Here is a 27,350-nt window from a genome sequence, read left to right as displayed (position 1 = left end):
AGCGGAAGCGTTCAAGTGAACGGGGTTGATGGAGTCGTACTCGTCGTGATTCAGATCACCGATGATCCTAGTGCCGAACGGACGGCACCTCCGCGTTCAACACACGTACAGCCCGGTGACGTCTCCCACGCCTTGATCCAGCAAGGAGAGAGGGAGAGGTTGAGGAAGACTCCATCCAGCAGCAGCACAACGGCGTGGTGGTGATGGAGGAGGAGCGTGGCAATCCCACAGGGCTTCGCCGAGCACCTACGGGAGAGGAGATGTGTCACGGGAGGGAGAGGGAGGCAACCAAAGGCCTTGGGTATTATTGCTCCTCCTTTTCCCCACTATATATAGGGCCAAGGGAGAGGGGGAGGGCGCAGCCTTGCCCCCTCCTCCAAGGAAGGGGTGCGGCTAAGGATGGGGAGGAGTCCATCCTCCCCAAGGCACCTCGGAGGTGCCTTCCCCTTTGAGGACTCTTCCCTCTCCAAGTTTCCTTGCGCATGGGCCTCTTGGGGCTGGTGCCCTTGGCACATGTAGGCCAAGGCGCACCCCCTACAGCCCATGTGGCCCCCCGGGGCAGGTGGCCCCACCCGGTGGGCCCCCGGGACCCTTCCGGTGGTCCCGGTACAATACCGATGACCCCGAAACTTGTCCCGATGGCCGAAACAGGACTTCCTATATATAAATCTTTACCTCCGGACCATTCCGGAACTACTCGTGACGTCCGGGATCTCATCCGGGACTCCGAACAACATTCGGTAACCACATACAAGCTTCCTTTATAACCCTAGCGTCATCGAACCTTAAGTGTGTAGACCCTACGGGTTCGGGAGACATGCAGACATGACCGAGACGTTCTCCGGTCAATAACCAACAGCGGGATCTGGATACCCATGATGGCTCCCACATGTTCCACGATGATCTCATCGGATGAACCACGATGTCAAGGACTCAATCGATCCCGTATTCAATTCCCTTTGTCTAGCGGTATTTTACTTGCCCGAGATTCGATCGTCGGTATACCGATACCTTGTTCAATCTCGTTACCGGCAAGTCTCTTTACTCGTTCCGTAACACATCATCCCGTGATCAACTCCTTGGTCACATTTGCGCAAATGATGATGTCCTACCGAGTGGGCCCAGAGATACCTCTCCGTTTACACGGAGTGACAAATTCCAGTCTCGATCCGCATAAAACAATAGATACTTTCGGAGATACCTGTAGTGCACCTTTATAGTCACCCAGTTACGTTGTGACGTTTGATACACCCAAAGCACTCCTACGGTATCCAGGAGTTACACGATCTCATGGTCAAAGGAAGAGATACTTGACATTGGCAAAGCTCTAGCAAACGAACTACACGATCTTTGTGCTAGTCTTAGGATTGGGTCTTGTCCATCACATCATTCTCCTAATGATGTGATCCCGTTATCAACGACATCCAATGTCCATAGCCAGGAAACCATGACTATCTGTTGATCACAACGAGCTAGTCAACTAGAGGCTCACTAGGGACATATTGTGGTCTATGTATTCACACGTGTATTACGATTTCCGGATAATACAGTTATAGCATGAATAAAAGACAATTATCATGAACAAGGAAATATAATAATAACACTTTTATTATTGCCTCTAGGGCATATTTCCAACAATATATAGGAGGAAGAAGTATGTCGGTGGCCGCTCGAGGGGCCCAAGAGATAGGGGGCCCCTACATGGGGGGCACGCCCTCCTATCTCGTGGGGCCCTTGAAGCTTTCTTGACTTGCACTCCAGGCTCTCCGGATCAGATTTGTTCCAAAAATAACGCTCCCGAAGGTTTCATTCCGTTTGGACTCCGTTTGATATTCCTTTTCTTCGAAATACTGAAATAGGCAAAAAAACAGCAATATGGGATGGGCCTCCGGTTAGTAGGTTAGTCCCAAAAATGATATAAATGTGTAAAATAAAGCCCATAAACATCCAAAAGGGGTAATATAATAGCATGGAACAATCAAAAACTATAGATACGTTGGAGACGTATCATTAGCCACCATATATGCTTAGTGCTTGCTGCAGCTCCACCTCATTACCACTTCCTACCCATAAGCTTAAATAGTCTTGATCTCGCGGGTTTTGAGATTGCTGAGTCCTCGTGACTCACCAGATACTATCACAACAGTTGCAGGTGCCGATGATACCAGTGCAGGTGATGCAATCGAGCTCAGATGGGAGCTCAATGAAGCTCTTGGTCATTGCTATGTTGCGTTTCATGTTGATCAGTAGTGGAGCCCAGTTGGGACGATCGGGGATCTAGCAGTTGGGTTATCTTCTTCTTCTTTTGGCTTCGTCCGTAGTCGGACTATGTGTGTACTCTGAATGATGTATAATTATATGTTCATTGTGTGAAGTGGCGATTGTAAGCCAACTGTTTATCCCATTCTTGTTCATTACATGGGATTGTGTGAAGATGACCCTTCTTGCGACAAAACCACCATGCGGTTATGCCTCTAAGTTGTGCTTCAACACGTGGGAGATATAGCCGCATCGTGGGTGTTACAAGTTGGTAATCAGAGCCATCCCCGGCTTAGGAGCCCCCTGCTTGATCGAATCGCTGATGTTGTTGAGTTTAGAACAAAAATGTTTTGAGTCTTAGGATTATATATATCGGAGAGTAGGATTCTTTTTACTTCTCAGTCCCTTCGTCGCTCTGGTGAGGTCTCCTGACGTAAATGTTGTGTCTTTCCTCTCCTCAAATTTCACTAAAAAAATTAGGATCACGCGGGTATCTTGGGATCGTTCCGATATTCTTGTGACGAGAACATTGTTCTTGGTGCCTCCTGACATTTAGGGGTTGTGGCAGTGTCCCGGGGAGTTCAGCTCTGAGGTGTTGTCGTCACAATTTTACCGTTGCAGTTCTGGAATACCTGAGTTTCGCCGACATCGAAAATCTCTTTTATGCAACTAGTGGTAAGATAACCTCGACGCCACCCAGTACTGGGGAGTTCGGGAGTATTGCCATAGCTTGTATAACGGATGCTTTTCGAAGGTTGAGGTACACGACTCCCGAAGGTTTCTTGGTTATGTGTTGACGGATGGATACAACTTGGATGTAGGGATTATTAGTTTTGGGTGAGATATATATTGCTTCCCCTGTATCCCCAACACCAGATTGCATAACAACAAAGTTTCGGGAGTTTTATAGGTGGGAATTCAAGTAGCTCCTAGAGTATCTTTCCGACAGATGCATGATATGGGATTGGGTAAATATCTATCATATGTATTTGTTCCGGCTTATTCTGCGAGCCAAATCCTTTGTTTTGTTTTATTTTTGTTATTCGAGTTGCTTCGAAGTAAAATGTTGAATCCATACCTTTCCTAAACGATGTTCTCATATTTCTATGTGAATACTAATCCTTTTTGATCATCGAAAGTGTCATGATAATTCTTCTCTAACCGGCGTGCTTCTCTCCGGGCTAATACTATCATTTTTCCCATTTGCAATATCAATTCTAAGTTTTCTCAACGGTATCCATTCCATCTGCCCCAAGTTGCCTTTGTTTTTCCTGCCCTCCCACCCTTTTTCGTCAAGGACTCAGATATCTTAATCAAGTATCCATCTTATGGATGTGAAGTTTCTCCATTCTTTTCCCGTCAATGTTCTTATCTAGTGATTCTTGGGAAGATACTAACGGAGCTTCGAGTTTATCATTCTTCATCCTCATATTCTCTCCGGTGGATTCAATTCAAGCTTTGTCAATCATATCCTTTCCTTGTTTCAAATGTTTTCTCATGCCGATGCACCTCTTAATCATTCACTTCTCGCTATTCATTTGTTACGGGGTGTTGAAGATATCTCAGAAGGCTCGTCTTTTCATTCAAGATCTGTTCAAGCTATTTGGAGATTATTATCTCATTAAACTCATTTAATTCAACCGGTGCAATCTTCCTTTTAAATCGTTCAACGGTGTATCTTTTGAGTGGGCCCTAACCCACAGGTCTTTTTCCAAGATCTTACCTAACTCTTCTAACTTATCCGAAGTGATTCTCAAATTCTTTTAAAGTTTGGCATAAGAATGAATTTCATCAGTCGGATGTTTTCCAAGACCGATTTCAAATTACTTTCAGTGTTGGCTCAACCTCTTTGTTTTTCATTCTCCTGGAGTATCTCAACAAGTCATGGTGGTGTTTCTCCTCGTCTTTCTCTGCATTTGAAGACTGAAGAAGAGTTTCTCTTCCTTCCTTACCCTTTCTTCCAAAGATGCGTAGTTCAAGCTTGCCGCCATCCTCTCATAATTGTTTTTCGATTGTGAGAATTCTTTTCACCCGTACGGAGCAATTCAGGAGTCTCTTCAGTTAGATTCTCTGGAGCCCGTCATCTCAGAATTATTCATTCTCAGCTTTCAACTCTCATTCTCCAAATCTTACCGGTGCATCGCTTAAGTATTCTCTAGTCAGCTTGTGATCTCTTCATTCTTTTGTATCTAAATTTTCCCAAGTATCTTCGTTCATTTTGTAATTCTTCCCGGCGATTCGTTCTCTTTTCCTCAATTGTTTTCAATTCTTATGGTGGTTCATTCAAGATTTCTCTTCCTTCGTTATCATATCAATTCTTTCGTTGTTTCAATCCTACCGGTGGTTCGTTGAAGACCTTCTCAAGTTTACGCTATATCTCTCTTAATCCTTTCTACGAGTATAAGTAGTATGCCAAATCTGTTGCTTGTCATCAATTAAACTGGTGAAGGATACGCATAACGTAATTCTTATTATTGTTTCATCCAAGTGATCTAGTTTCTTCTTTCCAGAGTTGTTCATCATGTCATTTCTCTTGGTTCGAGATGCTTCATCTTTTCTTTTCCGGAGTTCCAAGTTTTCCGCATTATCTCGTCGTGAAGCTCCATCTAAATCATCGCAAGGCTTCACCTTGTGTTTTCAACTTCTCTTTCTATCTATCATCCTTTTATTATCGAAGTTCTTCATGGAGGCTCTACATGGTGGTTCGTCAAGGATTCCTTTCATTCTTCAATTGTTCTTCAAGATTTCTCTCAAAGTTATGACCCACCAAGTTATACTCAAAATTAAACATGGTGCTCAACACATGTTTTATTTTGAGGCGTTCAAGCATTCTTCATTTTGCATTCCGAAATGCAATTCTTTCTGCCTTATCTTTTGAGATGGTGTTATATCATTCTTGACAATTCCATTCATGTTTCGTGATTCACATGTTTTCAAGAATGAGGTGTTTTAAATCCATCAATCTCTTCGTTGGAGTTATCTTGTGTCATATTTCACCTAAAGCCTGCCCTAAGGAATGTTGCTATTGTGGTGATTATCTGGTCCAAGTTTTCTCCTATCCTCTTGGTGAAAGAAGTTTTTCATCGCCTTGGTACTCTCACTCAAACCAATGGCTTCCTTTAGTGGTTGTTTGTCACCTCATAATGTTGAGATGTTTCCATAAGCCCACTACAAGCTTGTTCTTTTCGTTGTTGATTTTCCAACAACTCCGTTATAACCTTCTTGGAAGGGTGCTTTCCAAGCTCATTTGTTGCAGAAATTGTCATTTTCTTCTCCATTCTTTTATTCCAAGGATCTATCTTCTATTATTTATTTCTTCCGGAGGCTTTGTGATGTTACTCTCTTGGACCCATCATCTCATTTTATAAATATCATGTTCTTTTCGTGCTTATCCATTTTCACCGAAGTGTTGTGTCATCTCTTCAAGTTCTTTTCATCTTATCAAGTCTTGCTTCTCTTTTCAACCGGAGTGTTGTCCGAATTTGATCTTCCTTGTTCCTTGTACTCGTCATTCATAGCTTTGCAGCCTCCAAGGTTCAACCAGAGTGGTTCCAATTCCTTCTTGTCCATTCTACTCGTCATTCATAGCTTTGCAGCCTCCAAGGTTCACATGGTGTTCCTTCTTTCTATTCTCTACCGTAGTGCTCTCAATTGTGTTTAACTCCGTTGTGTTCTCTTTTTCAACTTTTCAACCTCTCAAGGTTCTTTGGTTTCACTCATTGGTCGAAGAAGCAACTTAGTTTTACCTCCTCTCTTCCTCTTCGTTTCTCTCCGGTGCCATCCTAGATCTCGGACGAGATCCTCTTGTAGTGGTGGAGTGTTGTAACACCCCGGATGTAACTTTCCATATCTGCAACTCCAACTCTTGCCATTTCCGGCTATGTGATATGTTATTTCCTTCGTGGTTGGGTTTGGTCTTTTGTTTTGCATTTTGTTCTTGTCATGCATCTCATCTCATAGCATCATGCGCATTGCATCTGCATGTTTTCATAAAACTTGCATCCGCTCGTAGTTGCCGCTCCTCGCTTCTCTCAGTTGTGTTCGTTGACCGATCCGAGTCCAACCGGGTTTTCGATTCCCTCTTGTATGACCGTTTGACCCTCTCTATACTTTACTCAGACCCCCCATGCGCGTCCAAAAGTTGTCCCGAACCCGACCCGCTCTGTCTTTACCAATGGGTCCGGATCATCCCCAAACATCTATAAGGCATCTCCATTTTCTTATTTGGACTCCCTGCCTATTTATTCTCGACCGCCCGATTACGATCGGACGGACCTAACCTGATCCCACCTGCTATTTATATCAGACCAACCCTAGAAACAAGGGATCCTGTCCCATCCACCCACTCCCGAGCGCCGCCACTCTTCCTGTCCCTTCCTCGTCGGGATCCTCCCCGATCCAAAATCCTCCCTCGTTTGCAACACCAGACCAACCCGTCACCTCCACCTCTCGATCTAGTTCATCCATCGACCCCCTCCAGATCCTTGATCCACCCATCCAACCAGCTCCGCCGTCCCCGCAGCAAACGCTCGACCCCGCCGCCCTCGTGTGCTCCAGTGAGCCTCGCCTCCATCTACGGCCGAACGCCCCAGGTCCCGTTGCTCCTATTTTCCTCTAGTCCTCCCTCGTCTCACATCTCTCTCTCAACTCTCTCTGTTACAGGGAGGCCGCCATGGCCATCGGGCTCCACCCGACACCAAGCCACCTCCTCGGCCCTGCAGCCTCCTCCCCTCGCAACCCCACCGAGCCGCCATCGTCCTCCGCCCCTGCAACCTCCCCTTCGGCCACGTTGGAGACCAGTCGTCGGGTACATCGAACCAGCAGCAGCTCCCACATCTCCGGCAGTCACTGCCGCCGACCCGCAGGTCCTATCCTGACGCCTCTCTCCTTCCTCCCTCTGTTTTGCTGCTCCTTGGCTTCTCCCTCTCTCTCTCTCTCTCGCTCCCGTAACCCCCTCCTCATCTCTCTCTTCACGCTCGCAGGAGCCCCGCCACTAGCCGGTTCCGGCGCCAACTGACCGGATCTGCTCGTCCCTGCCTCGCCAGAGCCTGCTGCAGCCTCCTCGACCCGGATCCATGCCGTTCCCTGCTTCCCCTGATTCGAACGAGAACGACGACGACCAGCGACAAGTCCCCTCGCTCGTGCATTGACCTCTAGCCCGCTCGATCCCCTACTTCACGAGACGCGTCGGCCTCGATCTGTTTCTTGGCGTCAACCGGTCCAACCGGCCCAGCCCGCGTCCAGCCTCCCCACCGAGCCGGCCCATAAGGTCTGGTGAGCATCAGATCCAACACTCTCACCCTATGCACTATTGGGCCAACTAGATTCGGCCCGATGTGTTTTTTTCCCGTCTGGTGAATTTCTCTATTATCCGGGATTTACTGTTTTAAAGAAAAGTCCCTCTAGATCATGCATTTAATAACTCACAAACCGTGCATCACATGTAAATAATTTATATATGTAAAATGCTTAGAATTTTGTGTAGATTAATAATTTGCAACTCTCATCCATGTTTAAACTGTTTAAACATGTTGTTTGTGTTTATTTTCTTAAATGCCATGCTAAAATGATTTATTTCATAACTATTTAACCGTAGCTCCGAATCTAACAAACTTTATATGTAAATGGGGTGAAAAAATGCATAGATTAACTTGGTACACTTTGTTTTACTTTTTGACAACATTAAAATATGGTTTTAGGCAGAACAGTACCAAATTCGAAATATGGACATGAGGATTTTCCGGAATTGTTGTTTGTTGTTCCGGCCTCATTTAAACTTGCCTAGATAGGTAGTTTCCATATGTTTCACCCCTACCCATGTTTAACAACATTCAATATTGTTGAGTAGATTAAATGAGAGCGAACTAAATAATCCGAATGTGGTGTTTCGTCAATATGCAACTCATTGCATATTGAGCTCCACTTAATTTGTAGTATTGTTTGTGCACTTTGCCATGCCATGCCTCATGAAACCATACATTCATCATACTTGTTTGTGCATCATGCCATGTTTATGCTTGTGTGTTTACCATGATGTTTGCTTCTTTCCGGTTTGCTTCTCTCGTTAGCTTTGGTTTCGTTCCGGAGTTGTGAGGATTTGTCGACTATGTCCGTTTGTCTTCTTCATGGACTCGTTCTTCTTCCTTGCAGGATTTCAGGCAAGATGACCATTACCTTCGATATCACTTCTATCTTTGCTTGCTAGTTGCTTCGTTCTATCGCTATGCTCCGCTACCTATCACTTGTTTACCATGCCTCCCATATTGCCATGTCAGCCTCTAATCTTTTCACCCTTCCTAGCAAACCATTGCTTGGCTATGTTACCGCTTTGTGCAGCCCCTCTTATAGCGTTGTTAGTTGCAGGTGAAGTCGAAGATTGCTCCATGACGGACAGGATTATGTTGGGATATCACAATATCTCTTATTTAATTAATGCACCTATATACTTGGTAAAGGGTGGAAGGCTCGGTCTTATGCCTGGTGTTTTGTTCCACTCTTGCCGCCCTAGTTTCCATCATACCGGTCTTATGTTCCTTGATTTTGCGTTCCTTACGCGGTTGGGTGATTTATGGGACCCCCTTGACAGTTCGCTTTGAATAAAACTCCTCCAACAAGGCCGAACCTTGGTTTTAACATTTGCCACCTTAGCCTTTTTCCCTTGGGTTCTGCAGACTCAAGGGTCATCTTTATTTATCCCCCCCCCCCCGGGCTAGTGCTTGTCGTGAGTGTTGGTCCAACCTGTCAGTCGCCGGTGGCCACCAGGGGCAACTCTGGGCTGGCCTACCGGAAGCTTGGACAATCCGGTGTGCCCTGAGAACGAGATATGTGCAGCTCCTATCGGGATTTGTCGGCACATTCGGGCGGTCTTGCTTGTCTTGTTTTACCATTGCTGAAATGTCTTATAACCGGGATTCCGAGACTGATCGGGACTTCCTGGGAGAAGGAATATCCTTCGCTGACCGTGAGAGCTTGTGATGGGCTAAGTTGGGACACCCCTGCAGGGTATAAACTTTCAAAAGGCATGCCCGCGGTTCTGTGGCAGATGGGAATTTGTTAATGTCCGGTTGTAGAGAACTTGACACTTGACTTAACTAAAATGCATCAACCGCGTGTGTAGTCGTGATGGTCTCTTTTCGGCGGAGTCCGGGAAGTGAACACGGTTTTGGTGTTATGATTGTGCGTAAGCAGTTTCAGGATCACTTCTTGATCACTTCTAGCTTCACGGCCGTTCCGTTGCTTCCCTTCTCGCTCTTATTTGCGTATGTTAGCCACCATATATGCTTAGTGCTTGCTGCAGCTCCACCTCATTACCACTTCCTACCCATAAGCTTAAATAGTCTTGATCTCGCGAGTTTTGAGATTGCTGACTCCTCGTGACTCACCAGATACTATCACAACAGTTGCAGGTGCCGATGATACCAGTGCAGGTGATGTAACCGAGCTCAGATGGGAGCTCAATGAAGCTCTTGGTCATTGCTATGTTCCGTTTCATGTTGATCAGTAGTGGAGCCCAGTTGGGACGATCGGGGATCTAGCAGTTGGGTTATCTTCTTTTTTTGGCTTCGTCCATAGTCGGACTATGTGTGTACTCTGAATGATGTATGAATTATATGTTCATTGTGTGAAGTGGCGATTGTAAGCCAACTCTTTATCCCATTCTTGTTCATTACATGGGATTGTGTGAAGATGACCCTTCTTGCGACAAAACCACCATGTGGTTATGCCTCTAAGTCGTGCTTCGACACGTGGGAGATATAGCCGCATCGTGGGCGTTACACATAAAGAATTAGTAGTATGGACCAGCAGAGCTCGTCATCAAAATTTGCATTAATAATAGGAATCGGCAATATCTGATCTTTTAAAATGTCATCAAAGTGCAAAAAAATTCTCCTAATCCCAAGACTTCAAATTATTATGCCAAAGATCACTGACCATTTTAGGATAAGGAACGATAGCATCTTGTTTCAAATGATCATAGATGTTATGCCAATCATGACACCAAGGACTAGACCAGATACTAGAGTTACCATTAGCAATTTGTAAGGTACAAGACTGAGACACATGTAGAAGAAAATTTAAAACCGACGTCCAAAATGCAAATTTAGGAGAACTAAGAGGGACTTTCTGAATAGACGTGTTATGAAAGTATTTAGCTTTGAGAACCAAAGCCACAAAAGAGGAGGAGTTTTTGATAATACGCGAGGCCACCATAGCGAGTATAGATAAATTCACAATGTGTAAGTCTCTAATACCTAACCCACCCTCATGCATAGGTTTACCAAATTTCTTCCAGGCTCTAAGGCATAGGGGCTTTGAGAGATTATCCCTTTGAATCCCAGCCCACCAAAATTTAGGTATAATGGAAGTAGGCTTAGATATAGTTTTGTTGTTTAAAGTGATAGAGGACATGTAATGAATAGGAATGGAATGAAAGACATATTTAATTAAAGTTAACGTCCCAGCATGAGGAAGCCTATTAGCTTTGTAACTAGTGCTTGACTTTAAATCTATCAATAATGAAGTATAATAGGTTGCAGATCTATTCTTCCCAATGAGGATGATAGGTCAAAACATTCGAAGAACAACACATGCAAGGGAGAGGAAGTATCAAAGGTTATGCACTAGAGAAGACCGATAAGAGAAACTCAAATATATTAGTCTCCTATAATGTTGTCAGTTAGACACCACCTAGACATACGCAACATGATCTACATAGGATGTATGCTCCTACAGGTTGAAGAAGTGTCGTATGAAGCTGGACGATGTTCCACAGACATCAAGTCTCGACCTAAACAAGAAAAGCATATCCTACTTACTAGTCTGATGGGTTGTCTAAGATAATTTCTTCTGATGCCCTCCAATCTCAAAAATCATCACCATTTCTTATACAAAAGCTCATACGTAATTGCCACTACTCTTATACCTCGCCATTTCTCTCTATTCGGCATTGTGCAATTAACAAGGCTTTTGACTAGACAAGAACATAAGTTGCTTATGAAGGCGGGCCAGAGTTATATAGCTTGGGTTGGCTGAGTTAGTACTATGGGTTTAGGAGGTGGGTGGGTGTGATTGAGCTTCACAACAATACCTCTGAGATACAAAGCAGGCGCAAGAAAAGTAATATAATATTGTGAGAAGAAGATACATGTACTACAAAGTATTTTCATGGGTTTTTCTACACTTGGGTGCATTGCACCCACAAGAACAATAAAATTGGAGAAATAGTAAGAAAATCTGAAACTTTGTGGGATTGATTATGACCAATTGTTTTAGGAGTTCGCAAAATTTGGTTGTCAAAGGACATCCATTGAGGTCCATAAAAATAAATAACAAAATTAATTCTAAAACTTTTGTGCACCGTTGAGCATAATCTTGTTTTGTTTGTTGGAGCTCATCGTATGTTATTTGGCCACCAAATTTGCAAGCACATAAAACATTTGGTCATCATCGAAGCCAGAAAGTTTCAAACTTATGATTTTCTTTTTTGCTATTTTTGAATTTTACTATTCATCATCAGGTGCAGTGCACAAGGGTGTAGCCACAACTTTCTCAAAGCCATGTGGTCATATGACTTTGTATACTCGTATACGTCAAATGAAGGAAATTATATAGTAAAATTTTACGATGACTTCTTAATGCCCCGACCATAGAAAGATAAAAAAAAGAAGGATAACCAACCTTCCACTTGTAGTCTCCCTAAAGACAACATTCCAGGTCTACTTAGGACCAACTTATCTTTTTAGGTGTTATCCATATGTATAAGGGAATTTGAGATCATGTGACCAGGGTAATAAAAAATAAGAAGATGTTCTTATCCTATAGTGCCGTATTGTTCTACCCACGTACGAGTCGCTCATCCCAACAAGTGAACGCCTACGAAGACCACATCATGATAAGGATGAAGTAACGAGATGATTCTTGTTTCGAGCGTCAGCGCCTTTGCCGTTCAAACATCCTCACCAACAAAAAATCTCTACTATTAAAGAAAGTCTGTACGTCATTGTTTGTTTCCATCGCTTGCACCTCCCAATAAATTAGGGCTAGAAAAATAGCTCCTCCCGTCATCACAGATGTAGATTTTGGGTTCTCTCCTCATGGTGCCAAATTACTCGTTGGAGAAGAGAGAACCAACCACAACACGATGGAAGCAACTATTCCTCCAGCGGATGGGGGAATTGTCTAGTGCATGAGGGCTTGTGGTAGACCAGACGTGTTTATACCTATTGAAGTTCGAAAAAACCTAGCAAATTTGGGGCATATACACAACTGAATATACGTTATCACAATTGAAGTTCAAATTTGAAATACAACTCAATAATAGTGACAAATTTATTAGCAATAGAGATAACAGGCTAAATTGAAAGCACAACTCACATTAGGTATTGTTCAATGTCAAATATGTCACTTTTCCTTGACCTTTGCTATCGATTTTAATTTGAAAATTTATGGCATGATTACAAGTACTATCTGTGTCATAATCCATTTATTTTATTTTATTTTATTTTGAAACTTTGTATCAATTGGACTGGGTGCATAACAAGTCACGTGCACTAGATATTCTCTATGGCGGCTAAGATTTTGAACCGTGAAACCTATGGTGATTTTTAAAGAAACACTACTATTAAAGTATAAGACAATTATTAGTTAAGGGGTATATTTTGCAAAGTTTACCACCAAACCCTTCTAGTGGCTGCAAGTTTGTTTATATCAAACATGCACGGATGTTTATAGGAATGCATCAACTTGATGGTGGTTGATCAAAACAAAATCAGCATCTTGCAGGAAGCAATATCGAAGAGCGTGCAAGGTTGTGAGCTTACCGGTTGTTGCTTCTATTTTCATGACGGAAGGATGACGCCATGAACTGTCGCAAGGCCTACTTGATCTCCCGAACAATATGGTTTTGTATGATCCCAAGAACAGTCGCGCGAGGTTCTGAATCACCTAAGGGCAATCTTAAGCAATGCAGACACACCAGACACCCAAATCCATAGCGAGAGCGAGTGCCTCCCCCACACGCCATAGCCTCAAGCATTGCCGGATCGGAGCAACTCATGATGGAGATGGACGAGCACCCCATGAACGTGCCCTTGGTAAGCTAGCAATGACAAGTTGCGCAATGCATGGATAAGTAAGTGTTGTCGGCCAATCCCGTTATGCATAATTTTGATTTTTTGAGAAATAAGAAACTTTTTTGTTGTTGTTGAGAAACTAGAAATAAGAAAGGTATTGGATTTTTTAGGGGTAGAAATAAGAAACGTATGAGTGAGTAAGCAAGTGTATTGGGCCAAACCCGTCATACGCTCGGCCCGGCCTCACAAGAGCCCAGAAATATGAATGGTCCGCGAGGCGCCACGTCCACTATGCAACGGCTAACCTTCGTTCACCGTGAAACGCCCACCGCCGCGCCGCACTCCGTCGATTCCCCAACCCCGATCGACAAGGACACCGCCGGGAAGAATCCGACCATGAGCACCGCCGCGGCCAACGTCGCCGTCATCGGAGCCGGAAGTAAGCGACCCAGATCGGCCACTCCTCAACACAAAACTCTACCCGCAATACTCCTGCATTCTTGATCCGATCATCCCCCACTCACCTATCCGTCCCCTAATTCTTTGTCGCGGCGGCATTTTTGCAATTTAGCCCTCTTGGTTTTCCCGACCAAACCCGCGGTCCTCTGTCTCCTTCCTCACTCTTCTCCAACGCCGGCCGATTTGGTCGCGCCTCCCTTGCCCTCGCCCCCGCCGCCTCGTTCCCCTCTGCTCGCCGGCCGTGAAGGTTCGATTTTTTGGAGACCACTGTCCGGAGTCCTCGCTCTCCTTCCGCCTCTGTCCATCGTCAACCACCTCCTCGCCTTCGACCACGAAGCTCGCCCCCTCCATGACGCCGTCGACCAGAGCACTAGAAAGCACAGGTGCCCCTTTTCCACTCCTCGGACGGCTACGCGCTCAAGGTGGAGGAGCTCACCGTCGAGCTCGCCGGAGTGGTGCTGACTGGCGACTCTGTGGTGGGAAAGTCCAATCTGCTCTCCCACTTCACCTGCAAGGAGTTCTGCCTCGACTCCAACTCCACCATCGGCGTCGAGTTCGCCGCCCGCACGCTCCACGTAAGACCAGATTTCCTTGTTGTTCCCCACCTCCTCCTCCTCGGTTAGATCTGCAGCTTATTTTCTTCTTCCCTGCGCTCCAGATCCAGATTATTGCTGCCAAACAAGACGAGCTAGCTAGTAAATCGATTGCTAACAAATCAACTCTGAGTGAAAAGGTACCACTTTTCTGAGTAAACTCAAGTTCATGTGCTTCAGTACTTATTTGTTGAAGATGTACTCAAGTTCATGCTTCGGTAGTTGATGCTCTAGTTATACGCATGTCTGTATTATACAGAGATGCTCTAGTACAAAGGATAACAGTGACCTGTAGTTCATGTTGATCAACAAAATTATTGCCAATAAAGTTGATACACATGTTGACCTGTAGGAGTATTTGGCAATTCACAACAATCATGTTATACTCAATTCTTGGTGCTGCTATTTTCATTTTGTAAAATTAGAGTGCTGAAAGAGTGTATTTTCCATTTTGAAACTGAAAATAAGCTGTCAAAACTGAAAGAAATTGGAGTACCGAAGATCTGCTTGTACTGTCAATTTTCTGTTTGAATTGTGCACCAAAAGAAACTGTTGCCAATCAGTTAGTACCATAATTATTGACACGGAGTATTTAGGACAATCCATGAGGTTTTCTTAGGTGCAAAAAGGTTCTGTTTGTTGTGTGTATCACAAATTCAGTTTTAGTTCCAGTGAAGTTTCCTGTCCTTTAGGTTTATTCTTATCAGTGAAGTTTAGTTCCAGTGAAGTTTTAGGTTTATTCTGAAAAAAATGCATTCTTCTTATAAATGAGTGTAGCTACAAATGTTAGACATACTCCGTCAAGTACAGTAGTGTGCATATCTTTGAAACATCTTGGAAAATATGCAGAGTAGCTGTTGATGTTGATCTCCAGCATGTATGCAGAGTAGTTGTTTACTGAATTTTAGGAGTACACTGACTGAAGCAATTTTAGAATGACTGAATTTTCAGCCAAGTTTGTTTCTGAACAGTACTGACATGGAGTGGTGTAGTGGCCATGTATAGTAGTGTAGTTGCCCTGTAGTGACCAAAAATTTCAAATTATTCTGATTAATTCAAATTAATCCAAATAAATTTGTTCACTGTAGATCCAGTAGAAAAAAATTGTTCACTAGACTGAAGAAATCGTGTTGGCAAATTATCCTGGCATCATTGCTGCATCTATGTGATTCACTTTAGAACAAATTGTTGCATCATTGTAGTATCAGACAATGGCCTGGAGTACTCATAATGGAGTAGTTCCGGTAGATTTCTTGGACTTGAGAGTTCAAGACCATGGCATGGAGTAGTTATGGCAGATTGCTGTATTAATATAGGAGTACTCTGTTTAGAACATGGAGCAAATTCAGTAGACATTTTTACAAGAATTCGGTAGATTTCTTTTGTACTGAAAACTTTAGACTTGCTTTTGTACTGCTCCAGCTTATTCAAAGAGATGGGAGTAGTTTCTAGATTGACATCTGAGGGTTGCCAAGCAAATTTGCCAAGACTGTTTCAATTCAGTTTCGTATCTTTTATGAAGGCCTATTTAGAATATTCATTTCTTTTCAAACTAGCATCTCCTGGCAGGCATTCTTTGGGTGCATACCCATTCCAGTTGCATGAGCCATCATAAATTAGGTAAAAGTGCAGTCCTGCCATTTACATATGCATGATCACTGAAGTAAGTAAACAACATAAGGATCACTGTCATTTGAATTGTAAATCAAGATCACTGTCATTTAAATTGTAAATCAAGCAGCAGCAAGCAACATCATGAACATGGGTCTCCCCCAGGCAGATCTTGCCATGTCAAGCATAGATAGGTTCAATTCAATTAATTTGCCTGAATTATCAAAATTACTGTCACTACTACTGTATGCTTTGACACCGTCGAAACTGAAAATTTGCAAGAGTTTTGCTTGATGTTATACTGTTGTCCCATTTTTACAACCTCAACATATTTAAATTGCAAAGTAGAGCCACAAGTCCAAACCTAAACATATTCAGAAACTGAACATTTTTACAACCCTAAACATTTCCAGTTAGTGGCTCAAAACTGTCTGACAATGATACTTCACTTAATGTGGCAGGTCCTGTCGTAATGGTACCACATTCAGCAGGCAAGAACATGAAGGACTTATTGGATCATGGAGCAAGGGGTAAGTACATATTCTACTGAGGAGCTCCAATGGCAGCAAGCACCACGGCCAGGCGAAGCAGCAACCGATCGACAGGGGAAAGGTGAGCTGGAGGACCCGAAGATCAGCCTGAAGCTGTTGAGCCGCTCGGGGAAACCAGAGGAGGAGCGATGCGATGGCATTGAGCTCGTGTGCGGAATCGGCGGCCGGAGTGGGAGGAGACGTGATCGATTCCGTCGATCAGCAAGCGTGGCTCAAGGAGGGCGTATGTATCGGCGAGGCGGAGCTCCTGGTATGCTCGGGAAGGACTGAGGAGGTGCGGACGCCGCTGCCGGAGGGGGAGGAGACGGGCTCGTTTTTGAAGTGGGGGCAGCTCCTGTGCGGCCGGCAGCAGGGGAGGATCTGCTGCAACAGCGGCAGGAGCTCCACGGGCAGCAGCGGCAGGAGCTCCACCGGCCTGGAGCCCGGCCGGCGGTAGGATCTTCCCCGACCTGAGCCTGCGTGCGGGTTGCTTTGAGAGAATTCGAAGGCCGAGCTCCCCCTCCTCTACGGCCCGTTCAAAAAGAGGCCGAGAAAGTCCAGAAAAAGGCCCGTTCAAAGAGGGAGAGCCCAACAAAGCCGCCCGCAGATCACAGCCGTCCGCACTAGGGTTTCACTCGGGTATATTATAATTCGTCCCCGTCCCCGCCTCCAAAACCTGAGACGCGCAAACGCCAACCTCCTCCCCCTCCGGCCCCCTCGCGCCCCAGCCGCCGCCGCCGTCGCCGCCGCCGACTGCAGCCATGGTAAGCCTCTCCCCCCGCCATCTCCGCCCTCCTCCTCCTCCTCTCGCCTCGTGTGCTGATTCTTCTTGGGCCGCCCGCAGTCGCTGATCGCGGGTGAGGAGTTCCAGCACATCCTGCGTGTGCTCAACACCAACGTCGACGGTAAGCAGAAGATCATGTTCGCGCTCACCTCCATCAAGGGTGTGGGCCGCCGCTTCTCCAACATCGTCTGCAAGAAGGCCGACGTCGACATGAACAAGAGGTGAGGAACCCCCTTTCTCGCCAGATCTCGCCGTGGTGGGTGGGTGGGGGCCTGAGCCGTTCTGTGGTGGGTGGGTGTGCAGGGCCGGAGAGCTTTCCGCGGAGGAGATGGACCGTCTGATGGCGGTGGTGCACAACCCGCGCCAGTTCAAGGTGCCCGACTGGTTCCTCAACAGGAAGAAGGACTACAAGGACGGCAGGTTCTCCCAGGTCGTCTCCAACGCCGTTGACATGAAGCTCAGGGATGACCTTGAGAGGCTCAAGAAGATCAGGTACTGATGATGCCCCTTGCTATTTGTTGTTGTTGTATGACTTTGTGTTAGAAGATTCAACTACTGATGATGCTTTCACTTCACATATCAGGACTAGCAGCAGTTTGTTTCTTGCCTGGTAGTAGTATACAGTTTAATTTGCTATTATTAGCTAGGGTTGTTGATTGACTTAGTTTTCTGCTGGAAGTCGAATCTCCTAAACACTAGAATGTCTGAAATGTCTGGGTAGCAAGTAATGCTCACTAGTTTCTGTTTCTTGTTTTTCATTTGATTCAATCTCAAACTTCTCGAGGCAATAAATTAGAGTCTCTGGTGCGCTTCTTAATAGTGTAAATCAGCGCTGTACGTTGCTGAGATATCTTTGGGCTAAGATTCTGGCACAGGCCATTCTTTGAGATGGCTTTTGCATTCAACTTGTCCATACATATCTTAGCACTGAACTGAATTTTGTTTGGATATGGTTATTAGGGATGCCATGAGGTATCTGATGCTTTGTCTTCTTTCATGGCCTTGTTTCTCGTTAGAATGGCTAACAGTGAGAAGGAAACGGGTTTTTGCGACACTGGCTGCTCTCATACCAGGAGCTTCCAGTTACTATACCCCCGATTACATCAATCATTTGGTTCTTTTGTTCTCAGTGATGATCAATACTGATTAGATGTCCGATCCAATCCATTCCATTAAACCATGGGGACAAAAATGAGGCATTTGTCTGAGAGAACATGTTAGGACTTTTGCTCTGTTGAAAACGCTTTTTTTTCACACCTGCCTTTCTAATTTGTACTCCCTCCGTCCGGAAATACTTGTCATTGAAATGATGTATCTAGATGTATTTTAGTTGTAGATACATCTATTTTCATTCATTTTGATGACAAGTATTTCTGGACGGAGGGAGTAGTTCTTAGTTGTCTGTGATGATGAAAACAGATGACGAGTCTGATGTAATCCATTCTATTAAACCATGTGGACAATCGAGGCATTTGTCTGAGAGAACATGTGCTTCTGTGCTATTTTTTTTTGATTTATTTTAGTTTGTGATTGTGTTGCTGGCACTATGAGGAGGACAATTGGTGTCTGACATGCCGTTCCGGTGCCTGTGCTAGTCTGCATATAAATTTGGACTAGCTTTTTTTATATAGCCAGTTGTTGCTTCTTTCTACAGAAATACAGCATGTTAGCCTGTATGAATGGTTATTACCTGGAACTTCTGCCAGCTCTAGGTTGTAAGAGTTCAATTCAGTCAATCTAGATTTTATATTCTGCCCTATGCCCTTGTTGACTTGCTTAGATTCATAATTGTTATGTCTTGCAATCAGGTATTGATGACTGTCAATGTATTCATGTGTACCCTTCTAGTGTATGTGACCCAGCTGTTCTGTAATCAATGCTTTGTTTCCAAGAGATGTATGCTTTTGCCTGATTCCAGAAAACTTCACTGTTGCAGTAGCATTGTCCTAGTGCATATACTATGTAGGAGAGATCACTTAGGCTGGTCATAGTGGGGAGTAACTTAGACTAGTAACATACATATGTTACTAGTCTATGTTACTACCTTCATAGTGGGTAGTGTCATAGGTGTGGTAACATAGTTGCCTTCATTTATTACTTTGTAGACTCATTATGCATTGGAAACCGCTATGTGATGGTAACATATTATGTTACTCTATTTGCCTCTCTCCTCATTTACTACTTGCCACATCACCATTTTTGCTTATGTGGCATCTATGTTACTACCTATGTTACTCCCACTATGACCAGCCTTATGCTTGAAACCCTGCTCTTTTCCAGGAACCATCGTGGTCTGCGTCACTACTGGGGCGTGCGTGTCCGTGGTCAGCACACCAAGACTACTGGCAGGAGAGGAAAGACTGTTGGTGTCTCCAAGAAGCGATAAGCTGCTTCACAAAGAAAGCTGCATAGCTTTGCGAAAATGCCGAACGGCGGACGAGCACTCTGTGGACCATATCAGCGCCGTCTGTTTTCTATATTGATCAGATCCCTCCCGGTATTTACGGGCGCTGTCCCCTGTAGATGCTCACCCACGCTTGTATCCCGACCGACGTGACGTGTCCATGTGCCCAGATGAGAGCATAGAATAATACCAACCTGTTACCTGTCATTTAAGAACAGGGCGTTAGTCCAGTGTGCTGTACAGATTATGATACTAGCAACAGTCTTTTACGGTCACTAAACCAATAGTAATCACATGCACATGGATTTTAATTAGTTTATTATTTTGACGTTCGGCCCGTTTCTTTTGTAAATCGCATTATCATAAGTATTTTTACGGCCACAAATCATCTTAGCCTACCTAATTTTTTCCTTACGTCGGACTTGCAGGTGTTTTGATAAAATCACAATATAATCAAAAGTGTTTTAGCAGGAAAGAAAAATAGCTTAAATAATTAGCAAATGTTTCAAAAGTGGCACAAAATTCAGGGACAAGCAGGGAAACAATATCAGTTCGCATAACGACAATACATTTTGAATCAAATGGGACCAAGTCGAAAGCCACAGTTGCAGTGACACCATGATTTTCTCAACCTATAAAAAAAATCCGTTGGTGCATATTCCACGACAATTAAAGATCAGACACATGCACTCACACCAGTGACCGGAGGTAAATAAAAGCAATTGGCTAAAATTGCAGCAAGACAAGAGATAATCCACACCAGTTTTTTTTATTAGCTTCCTTTATACAATACAAAACTGCTAAACTAAACAACGTTGTACTGACTAACAATCCATGCCCACATATACACAAAGCCGATAGTAAATCACAGAGTCGCCAGTAAATCACACTCAGAGAGTCGCCAGTAAATCACATTTCCCCTAACTCAGTTAGCTCCCTGGCTGAACTAGTAGCCGCTAAACAAATCCCACATTGCGAATATCCCCCTCGGCGTTGCTAATAGAAGCCTAGGACTCAATAGGTCGCGCCGCCGCAGTAAGCCCCAACTTCTCACGGCTAATCCTGCAAAAAATTGCTACCGAGGGGGTTTAGGAACCACCGTTGACTTGAACTGGGCTGGGACACATGAAGATCTAATCCTCGCTTTTAGCTTGCGGAGGAGATTAGTGGGAGCTTACTCAGGTGGGATTTTAATTACTCCCTCCGTTTCAAAATAGATGACTCAACTTTGTACTAAAGTTGAGTCATTTATTTTGGAACAGAGGGAGTACCTGTCTTCTGCATCGGACTGGGCTTCCATGAAAGTCCATGGCGTAGGACCCCAACCCTGGATCTGGAGGAGGAAGACGCCCGTCTGGATCACCCTCGGTTAGTGCTTTGCAGAAGGAACAGCGACAACCTGACATGTGGGCCGGCTAGGTCACGTGATTCGCAACAAACAGCTGCTCGGGAGCACGCGGGGTCTGTACCAGCTTGCAGTTGGCGTGTCCATCTCCAAGCGATGAAAACAGTTGTTCCAAACTCGTACGCCTAGCACACCTAGTCCCTATTCCTAGAAAAACCAGCATGGGGGACAACGAACTGACGTCTGAGCATCCCGAGGAATTGTTTGATGGCCAGGATTAAGTCCACACGAGCCGCCGTCCACCATAAGAATCTTAAGGAGTGTTCTTATTTAGACGATTACCTGTAATGATGTTTTGCCCTAGATAATGTTTGGGTTCTGGAACCTTTAATATATTGTATCTTGAATTCCTTGTTGAACTCGTACAAGAGTCATTTGAATGGTTGTCAACATCATGTCTGTTCTAAGCATATCTGTGCATTACAGGTTTCTTGGCTAATTGAATCCTGGAATATTTTTGGACCGTGCCATTCTAGTTGTTGGTGTAATTTGTCGAGCGAACTGTTGTGACACAGGGTAATACCCCTTCCATTCCTGAATATAAGATGTTTTGGCAGTTCAAACTGAACTGCCAAAATGTATAAGAGGTAGTTGTGGCTTCTTTTGTTCTCATGTTTGGTGTTGGGTTAGTTGTACTTGTGCCTCTTGCTCGGATACTATTTTATTTTTCATTTGACCTATTTGTATGAGAATTTCCTCATCAGTTTGTACAATTCGACCATTTGTGCTTTATATATTAAGCGTGAAGAGAGTCTATTTTGTGATACTGTGTATGTCCTCTTACTCGAGGACATGTTATATAGCCGGGAGGCCTTTGCCGCCAATTCTTAAAAAGCAAAAGGAAGCTTCATTTTATGCTTTATAAATTGTGTGTGTACATGCAGCTAGCGAGGTCGTTATCAGCACCACTCGCCCCGTATAACATTTACGCTGGTATATTGCTCGTATCGCCTCTGTGCGCCCAGTAAATGGCCAACATGGCAGCCTCACGGATTGAAACGTTAGGCGCGTTGATGAGAATTGATTGCACGTCAGTGCAAATGGCTAGCTGCACCAGGCGGGAATGAGACCCATGTTGATCACACCTCAATCACAACGGCTAGCTGTACGACAACCTTTTTCTAACCGGGCCTCAACCCCTTTCCATTAATTTCTTAACGGAAATACATAGTCTGATAACCAGAGACCAAAGTAGCTACGATACCATGAACTGAGAATAACTGAGAAAGGGGAGAAAGCGAGCTGGGGCACTAGCTGGAAACCTGCTACCCGGAGCTCGGAATCGATACTCCAGTTACAGGGCAAAAACCAGCTAACACCAATACTACCAAATAGTACACCAAACTCACTTCACAGGGGACAACTCCTCATAGCAACAAAAAGAAAAAAAGCAAACTACTGGTAGATAAATGAAACAAAAGACTGAAGCCTAGGAGGTCGCTCCATCACGCAGCACACCCAAATACCCAGCGATCACACAAAGCAATGTCTTCTCAGTTTCTCCTCACGCTTCTAGGTGTTGTAACCTCCTTCACCAGCCGGTACCACAAGCGGCGCCAGTCGAGATGTTTCTTTCATCAGCACCTGCACCCCATTGATTAGAGTCTCCTTGTCGGCGTGTTTGAGCAAACCTGACCAATACATCAAAAAAGAGCAGATCGTAAAGATAGCACCAATAGGGGATCGCACCACATGAGCACCAAAAGTTACTTTGTTTCTAACAGTCCAAATCCCCCAGCATATCGCAGCAATCCCGATCATGTAAAATGTATGACCACCAGGAAGAAAAGCATAGAGCCACGACAAGGATTGCCAAAGGTTAGTAGGCATGCACTCTGCGCCCATGACCTTATCCACAGTCCCCCACACTGTTTGAGCAAAGTGACAATCAAAGAATAAATGTCTAGAGGTCTCTTGTGCAGAGCAAAAGGAGCATTTGGGATTTCCCAGCCATTTACGCTTTTCCAAATTATCTCTAGTAAGGAGAGCTTTTCTGAAATTCCGCCACATAATTTTTTTTATCTTCAAAGGAATATGAGCTTCCCAGATCCACTTTTATCGGGTCCAGCAATATTCCTTTCTAGCCAATTGTAATCAGATTTAGTAGTAAAGAAACCTTTCTTATTAAGAGACCAAGCAACACTATCCGGAGTATCTTTTAACTGAAGTTTTTTCGCCTCACTCACAACACCATTCCATTGAGTAAGTAGCTCGGTTACCAATCTTCTACGAAAGGGAATAACACAATCATTCTGAAAGAACTCAACAATAGTACATTTTTGATTCTGACATAGATCAAACAATGGAGGGAACTGGAGAGCAAGGGACAGATCATTGTACCAGGGGTTATGCCAAAATCTAGTCAGATTCCCACTATTCAAAATCACTTTTCTACTAGCCATATAGATCTCCTTAACCTTGAGAATATTTTTCCAACATGGAGAATCATTAAATCTAGGTTTAATGGAGGTAATAGACTGATTTTAAAAGTATTTAACTTTAACAATACGTTGCCAAAGCCCATCTTGAGTTTCAAGTTTCCACCACCATTTAGTCACAAGACTAATATTCTGCTTCTGCAAGTCCAAGACACCCAATCCACCTTTTTTTCTCGATCTACAAATGATATTCCATCTCACCATATGGTATTTCTTTTTACCACCACAACCCTCCCAAAAGAAACACCTACGAGGCTTATCGAGCTTTTTTAGAGTGGTTTTATTCAGCAAGAACATGGACATGATAAAAAGGGAATGCCAGATAAACTGGAGTTTGCCAAAGTCAACCTGGCCCCTGAAGATGCTGAATTACCAACCCATGCATCAAGTTTCCTGATCATTTTAGCTTCCATAAAATCCAGATCACAAGTTTTTAAAGCAGCAAAGGAAACTGGGGCCCCTAAGTATTTAATGGGTAAATTTCCCACCGGACAACCAAACATATCAGAATAAAATTTGGTAATTATGTTGTCACACCCCACGGAGAAGGTTTCACTTTTAGAATAGTTCACTTTAAGGCCAGACATAAGCTCGAACATATATAGTAAAAGCTTAAGGTTTATAGCCTTTTCCTGATCATGATTGACATAGAGGATCGTGTCGTCGGCATACTGCAACACCGCAACTCCATTATCAATAAGGTCAGGAGCCATACCAACAATCAGACCATTTTTTGAGCTGTAAGACTCATTTTAGTAAGGCACTCAACAGCCATATTAAATAGGAAAGGAGAGAAAGGGCCCCCCCTGCCTGACCCCCTTAGCACTTTGGAAATAAGGACCGACTTTATCATTAAGCTTAATGGAAACAGTTCCATTATGCAAATTTTTCTTAACCCAACTACACCACTTATCATTAAACCCCCTAAGTTGATGGCATGCAACAAGGAAGTCCCAATTGACTTTATCATAGGCTTTCTCAAAGTCAAGTTTTAGAACAATGCCCACTTGTTTCTTAATATGAGCATGGTGCAATAGCTCATGGAGAGAGAGGATCCCATCCACAATGAATCTTTTTTTTAATAAAATCATTCTGGTGGACACTAAAAAGCTTAGCAGAAAAGGGATCAGTTCTTAAATCAAGGATTTTAGTAATCCACTTATAGATACACCGAAGCAAGTAGATTGGCCTATATTGTTCAATCCTATTGGCATCAGAAATCTTAGGCAATAGTGTAATCACACCATAGTTAAGTCTTTGGACATCTAAAGTCCCCTCCTGGAATTTCTCAAAGATTTTGAAAACATCAAACTTAACAATGTCCCAACAATGCTGATAAAATTCGATCGGAATGTTATCAGGACCAGGAGCCCTGTTGGAATCCATGGAGAAAAGGGTATACTTAATCTCTTCCATTGTAAAAGGTTTAGTAAGGATCTCATTATCATTAGCATCAATTTTCTCCATCACTCCAAAGATCAGGTGATATAGGAAAGAGATTGCCAGGGGCAGGACCAAAAAGGTTTTTATAGTAGGCCGTTGCATGCCGTAATAGAGCATCAGTACCTTCAATCACCCCCTCATCCCCACTTAAAGAGTGAACCATTTTTTACGCTTCCTCCAGTTGTCTATTTTATGAAAATAAGTCGTGTTATTATCCCCTTTAATAAGCCACCTCTCATTGATCATTTTGAACTAATGGAGTTCCTCAGCAGCATATAGGTCATGGAGCTCGGCTTGGATGTTCACTTTTTGTAAGTACTACTCTGCGGTCAAATTAGTAAGCTCCTCTAGGCTCTCAAGGACCAATAGATCCATTTGAAGATCACGTCTTCTTTTTCTACTATGACCAAAAATATTGGACCCCCATCCTCTAAAGTACATCTTACACCGCTTGAGTTTAATATTCAACACATCTATAACATCCTCGCTGCTAACAGGTTTCTTCCAAATGTTCTCAACAACCGGGAGGAACTTGTCATTTTTCAACCAGGCAATGTCAAACCTAAAGTCTCGTTTACCCGGAGCCATTTTAACCAAAATACCTTTCTGCTGACAGAACATGTCCCAAAAATCCAACTTTCTTGAGCCAAAACTCACACTTGCTGAATCTTGCATATAACTGATGGTCACGGAGTCTCTGCAAGACTGCTCGGAGGTGTTCCTTGTGCTCTTCATCACTTTTAGAGTATATGAGAATGTCATCGATGAAAACCACCACAAACATATCCAAAAAATCCATGAATACCTTATTCATCATATGCACGAAAAAGTCAGGGGCATTTGTGAGACCGAAAGACATCACTGTATATTCATAGAGACCGTATCGGGTAGTGAACGCAATCTTAGGGATATCTTCCTTCTTAATCTTGAGCTGATTGCATCCGGTCCTTAAATCAATCTTGGAAAATACTTTTGCCCCACTGAGCTGATCGAACAAATCATCAATCCTTGGCAGCGGGTATTTGTTCTTGATGGTGACATCGTTCAATCGACGGTACTCCACGCACATTCTGAGATTGTCGTCTTTCTTGTCCACAAATATTGCGGGTGATCCCTAGGGTGACGAGCTTGGGTGGATATATCCTTTCTGCAATATCTCATCAAGCTGTTTCTTTAATTCCACAAGCTCGAACTAAGGCATTCGATAATACTTTTTGTATAATGGTGCGGCTCCGGGCACAAGATCAACTGCAAACTCAAGCTCTCGGTCTGGAGGCATTCCGGGTAATTCTTCGGGGAATACATCGGGAAATTCATTGACCACGGGAATCAGATTCTATTCTTCAGCTACAATTGTGAAGACCAGTTTCCTTTTGGGTATACTTTTGCGGGCATAGAATTTTATGGATTGCCCTTCCTGACTTGTCAAGGTGACTTCTCGGGTCGCACAGTCGATCCATACTTGATATTGGGTCAACCAAAATAACATCCAACTTGGCAGACTCGATGACTATCAAAGCAGTTGGAAAACAGACCCCCTCGATATCAGTTTCCAAATTTCGGCAGACCAGATTGCTTTTGAGCACGGATCCCAGGGATTGAACCATCATACTGCTTTTTCCCAAAAGCGAGCAAGGAAATTTATCTCGGGCAACGAAACTCTGAGAAACAAAAGAGTGGGAAGCCCCAGAGTCAAATAAAATTATTGCGGGTATGCCATTAACATGAAACATACCAATGACGACTTCAGGGTTTTCCTGGGCTTCGTTTGTGGAGAGGTGATGAACTTGCCCTTGGACGGTCTTCTAGGTAGGATATGGCCCCATGTGGTTGACTTGCGGCCGGAATGGGGCATTTGGCTTCTTGGGACACTGTCTGGCATAATGTCTGGTATGTCCACAATTAAAGCAGGAGTTGTTGTGCTGACACTGTTCGCGCACTGGACTGGTCACGCCATTTTTGACTTGGGAAGTAGTCTTGTTCACATTCTGCTGCCAATTTGGTTTGTACTCCACTTGAGTCTGCTGCCAGGTACGGGCCTTCTGCATAGGCTGTCCACCCTTCTTAGGCTCGAATTTACGCTTGTGGTCATTATTTGCGGGTCGGTTGTCATGCACAGGCTTGTACTCCCTTTCTGCGATGAGGGCTGGAAATCTGGAAAGTCGAGCATCCAGAGAGCACTTCTGAGGTGTTGATTTAATCCTCCAAGGAACCTGTCAATCTTCCTCTCTTCTGTGGTCACATCATAGAGATAATAATGGGCTAGATGGTTGAATTTGTTCAAATATTCACTGACTGACAGACTTCCTTGAGTGGGACCGAGAAATTCGCATTGGTTGACCTTCATGATAC

The 27,350-nt window shown here is 44.0% G+C and overlaps 1 protein-coding gene and 3 non-coding genes across 4 annotated transcripts; all 4 read left to right on the top strand.

The window, feature by feature from the left end:
• Nucleotides 1-17,151: 17,151 nt before the first annotated feature.
• On the top strand, nucleotides 17,152-20,040 carry LOC119336741 (40S ribosomal protein S18). The gene is made up of 4 exons (XM_037608820.1): nucleotides 17,152-17,288; nucleotides 17,369-17,529; nucleotides 17,612-17,800; nucleotides 19,589-20,040. The coding sequence occupies exons 1-4, from the start codon at nucleotides 17,286-17,288 to the stop codon at nucleotides 19,692-19,694; spliced, it is 459 nt and encodes a 152-aa protein (XP_037464717.1). The 5' UTR covers nucleotides 17,152-17,285; the 3' UTR covers nucleotides 19,695-20,040.
• LOC119342480 lies at nucleotides 18,269-18,414 on the top strand. The gene has a single exon (XR_005165606.1). It is a non-coding gene; the product is annotated as a small nucleolar RNA F1/F2/snoR5a (small nucleolar RNA).
• On the top strand, nucleotides 18,433-18,521 carry LOC119342527. Its single transcript, XR_005165646.1, has one exon. It is a non-coding gene; the product is annotated as a small nucleolar RNA SNOR75 (small nucleolar RNA).
• LOC119342526 lies at nucleotides 18,707-18,793 on the top strand. Its single transcript, XR_005165645.1, has one exon. It is a non-coding gene; the product is annotated as a small nucleolar RNA SNOR75 (small nucleolar RNA).
• Nucleotides 20,041-27,350: the final 7,310 nt, after the last annotated feature.

The sequence above is a fragment of the Triticum dicoccoides genome, chromosome 7B (assembly GCF_002162155.2).
Source record: "Triticum dicoccoides isolate Atlit2015 ecotype Zavitan chromosome 7B, WEW_v2.0, whole genome shotgun sequence".
Taxonomy (NCBI): Eukaryota; Viridiplantae; Streptophyta; class Magnoliopsida; order Poales; family Poaceae; genus Triticum; species Triticum dicoccoides.
The sequence above is the reverse complement of the archived record's forward strand: the minus strand, read 5'-3'. Positions and strand labels throughout refer to the sequence as shown.

Bases quoted from the DNA above. Each gene is read 5' to 3' on its own strand.
- LOC119336741 (XM_037608820.1), top strand. The intron at 17,530-17,611 runs GTGAGGAACCCC...GTGGGTGTGCAG, and splicing joins GACGTCGACATGAACAAGAG to GGCCGGAGAGCTTTCCGCGG. The intron at 17,801-19,588 runs GTACTGATGATG...GCTCTTTTCCAG, and splicing joins GAGAGGCTCAAGAAGATCAG to GAACCATCGTGGTCTGCGTC.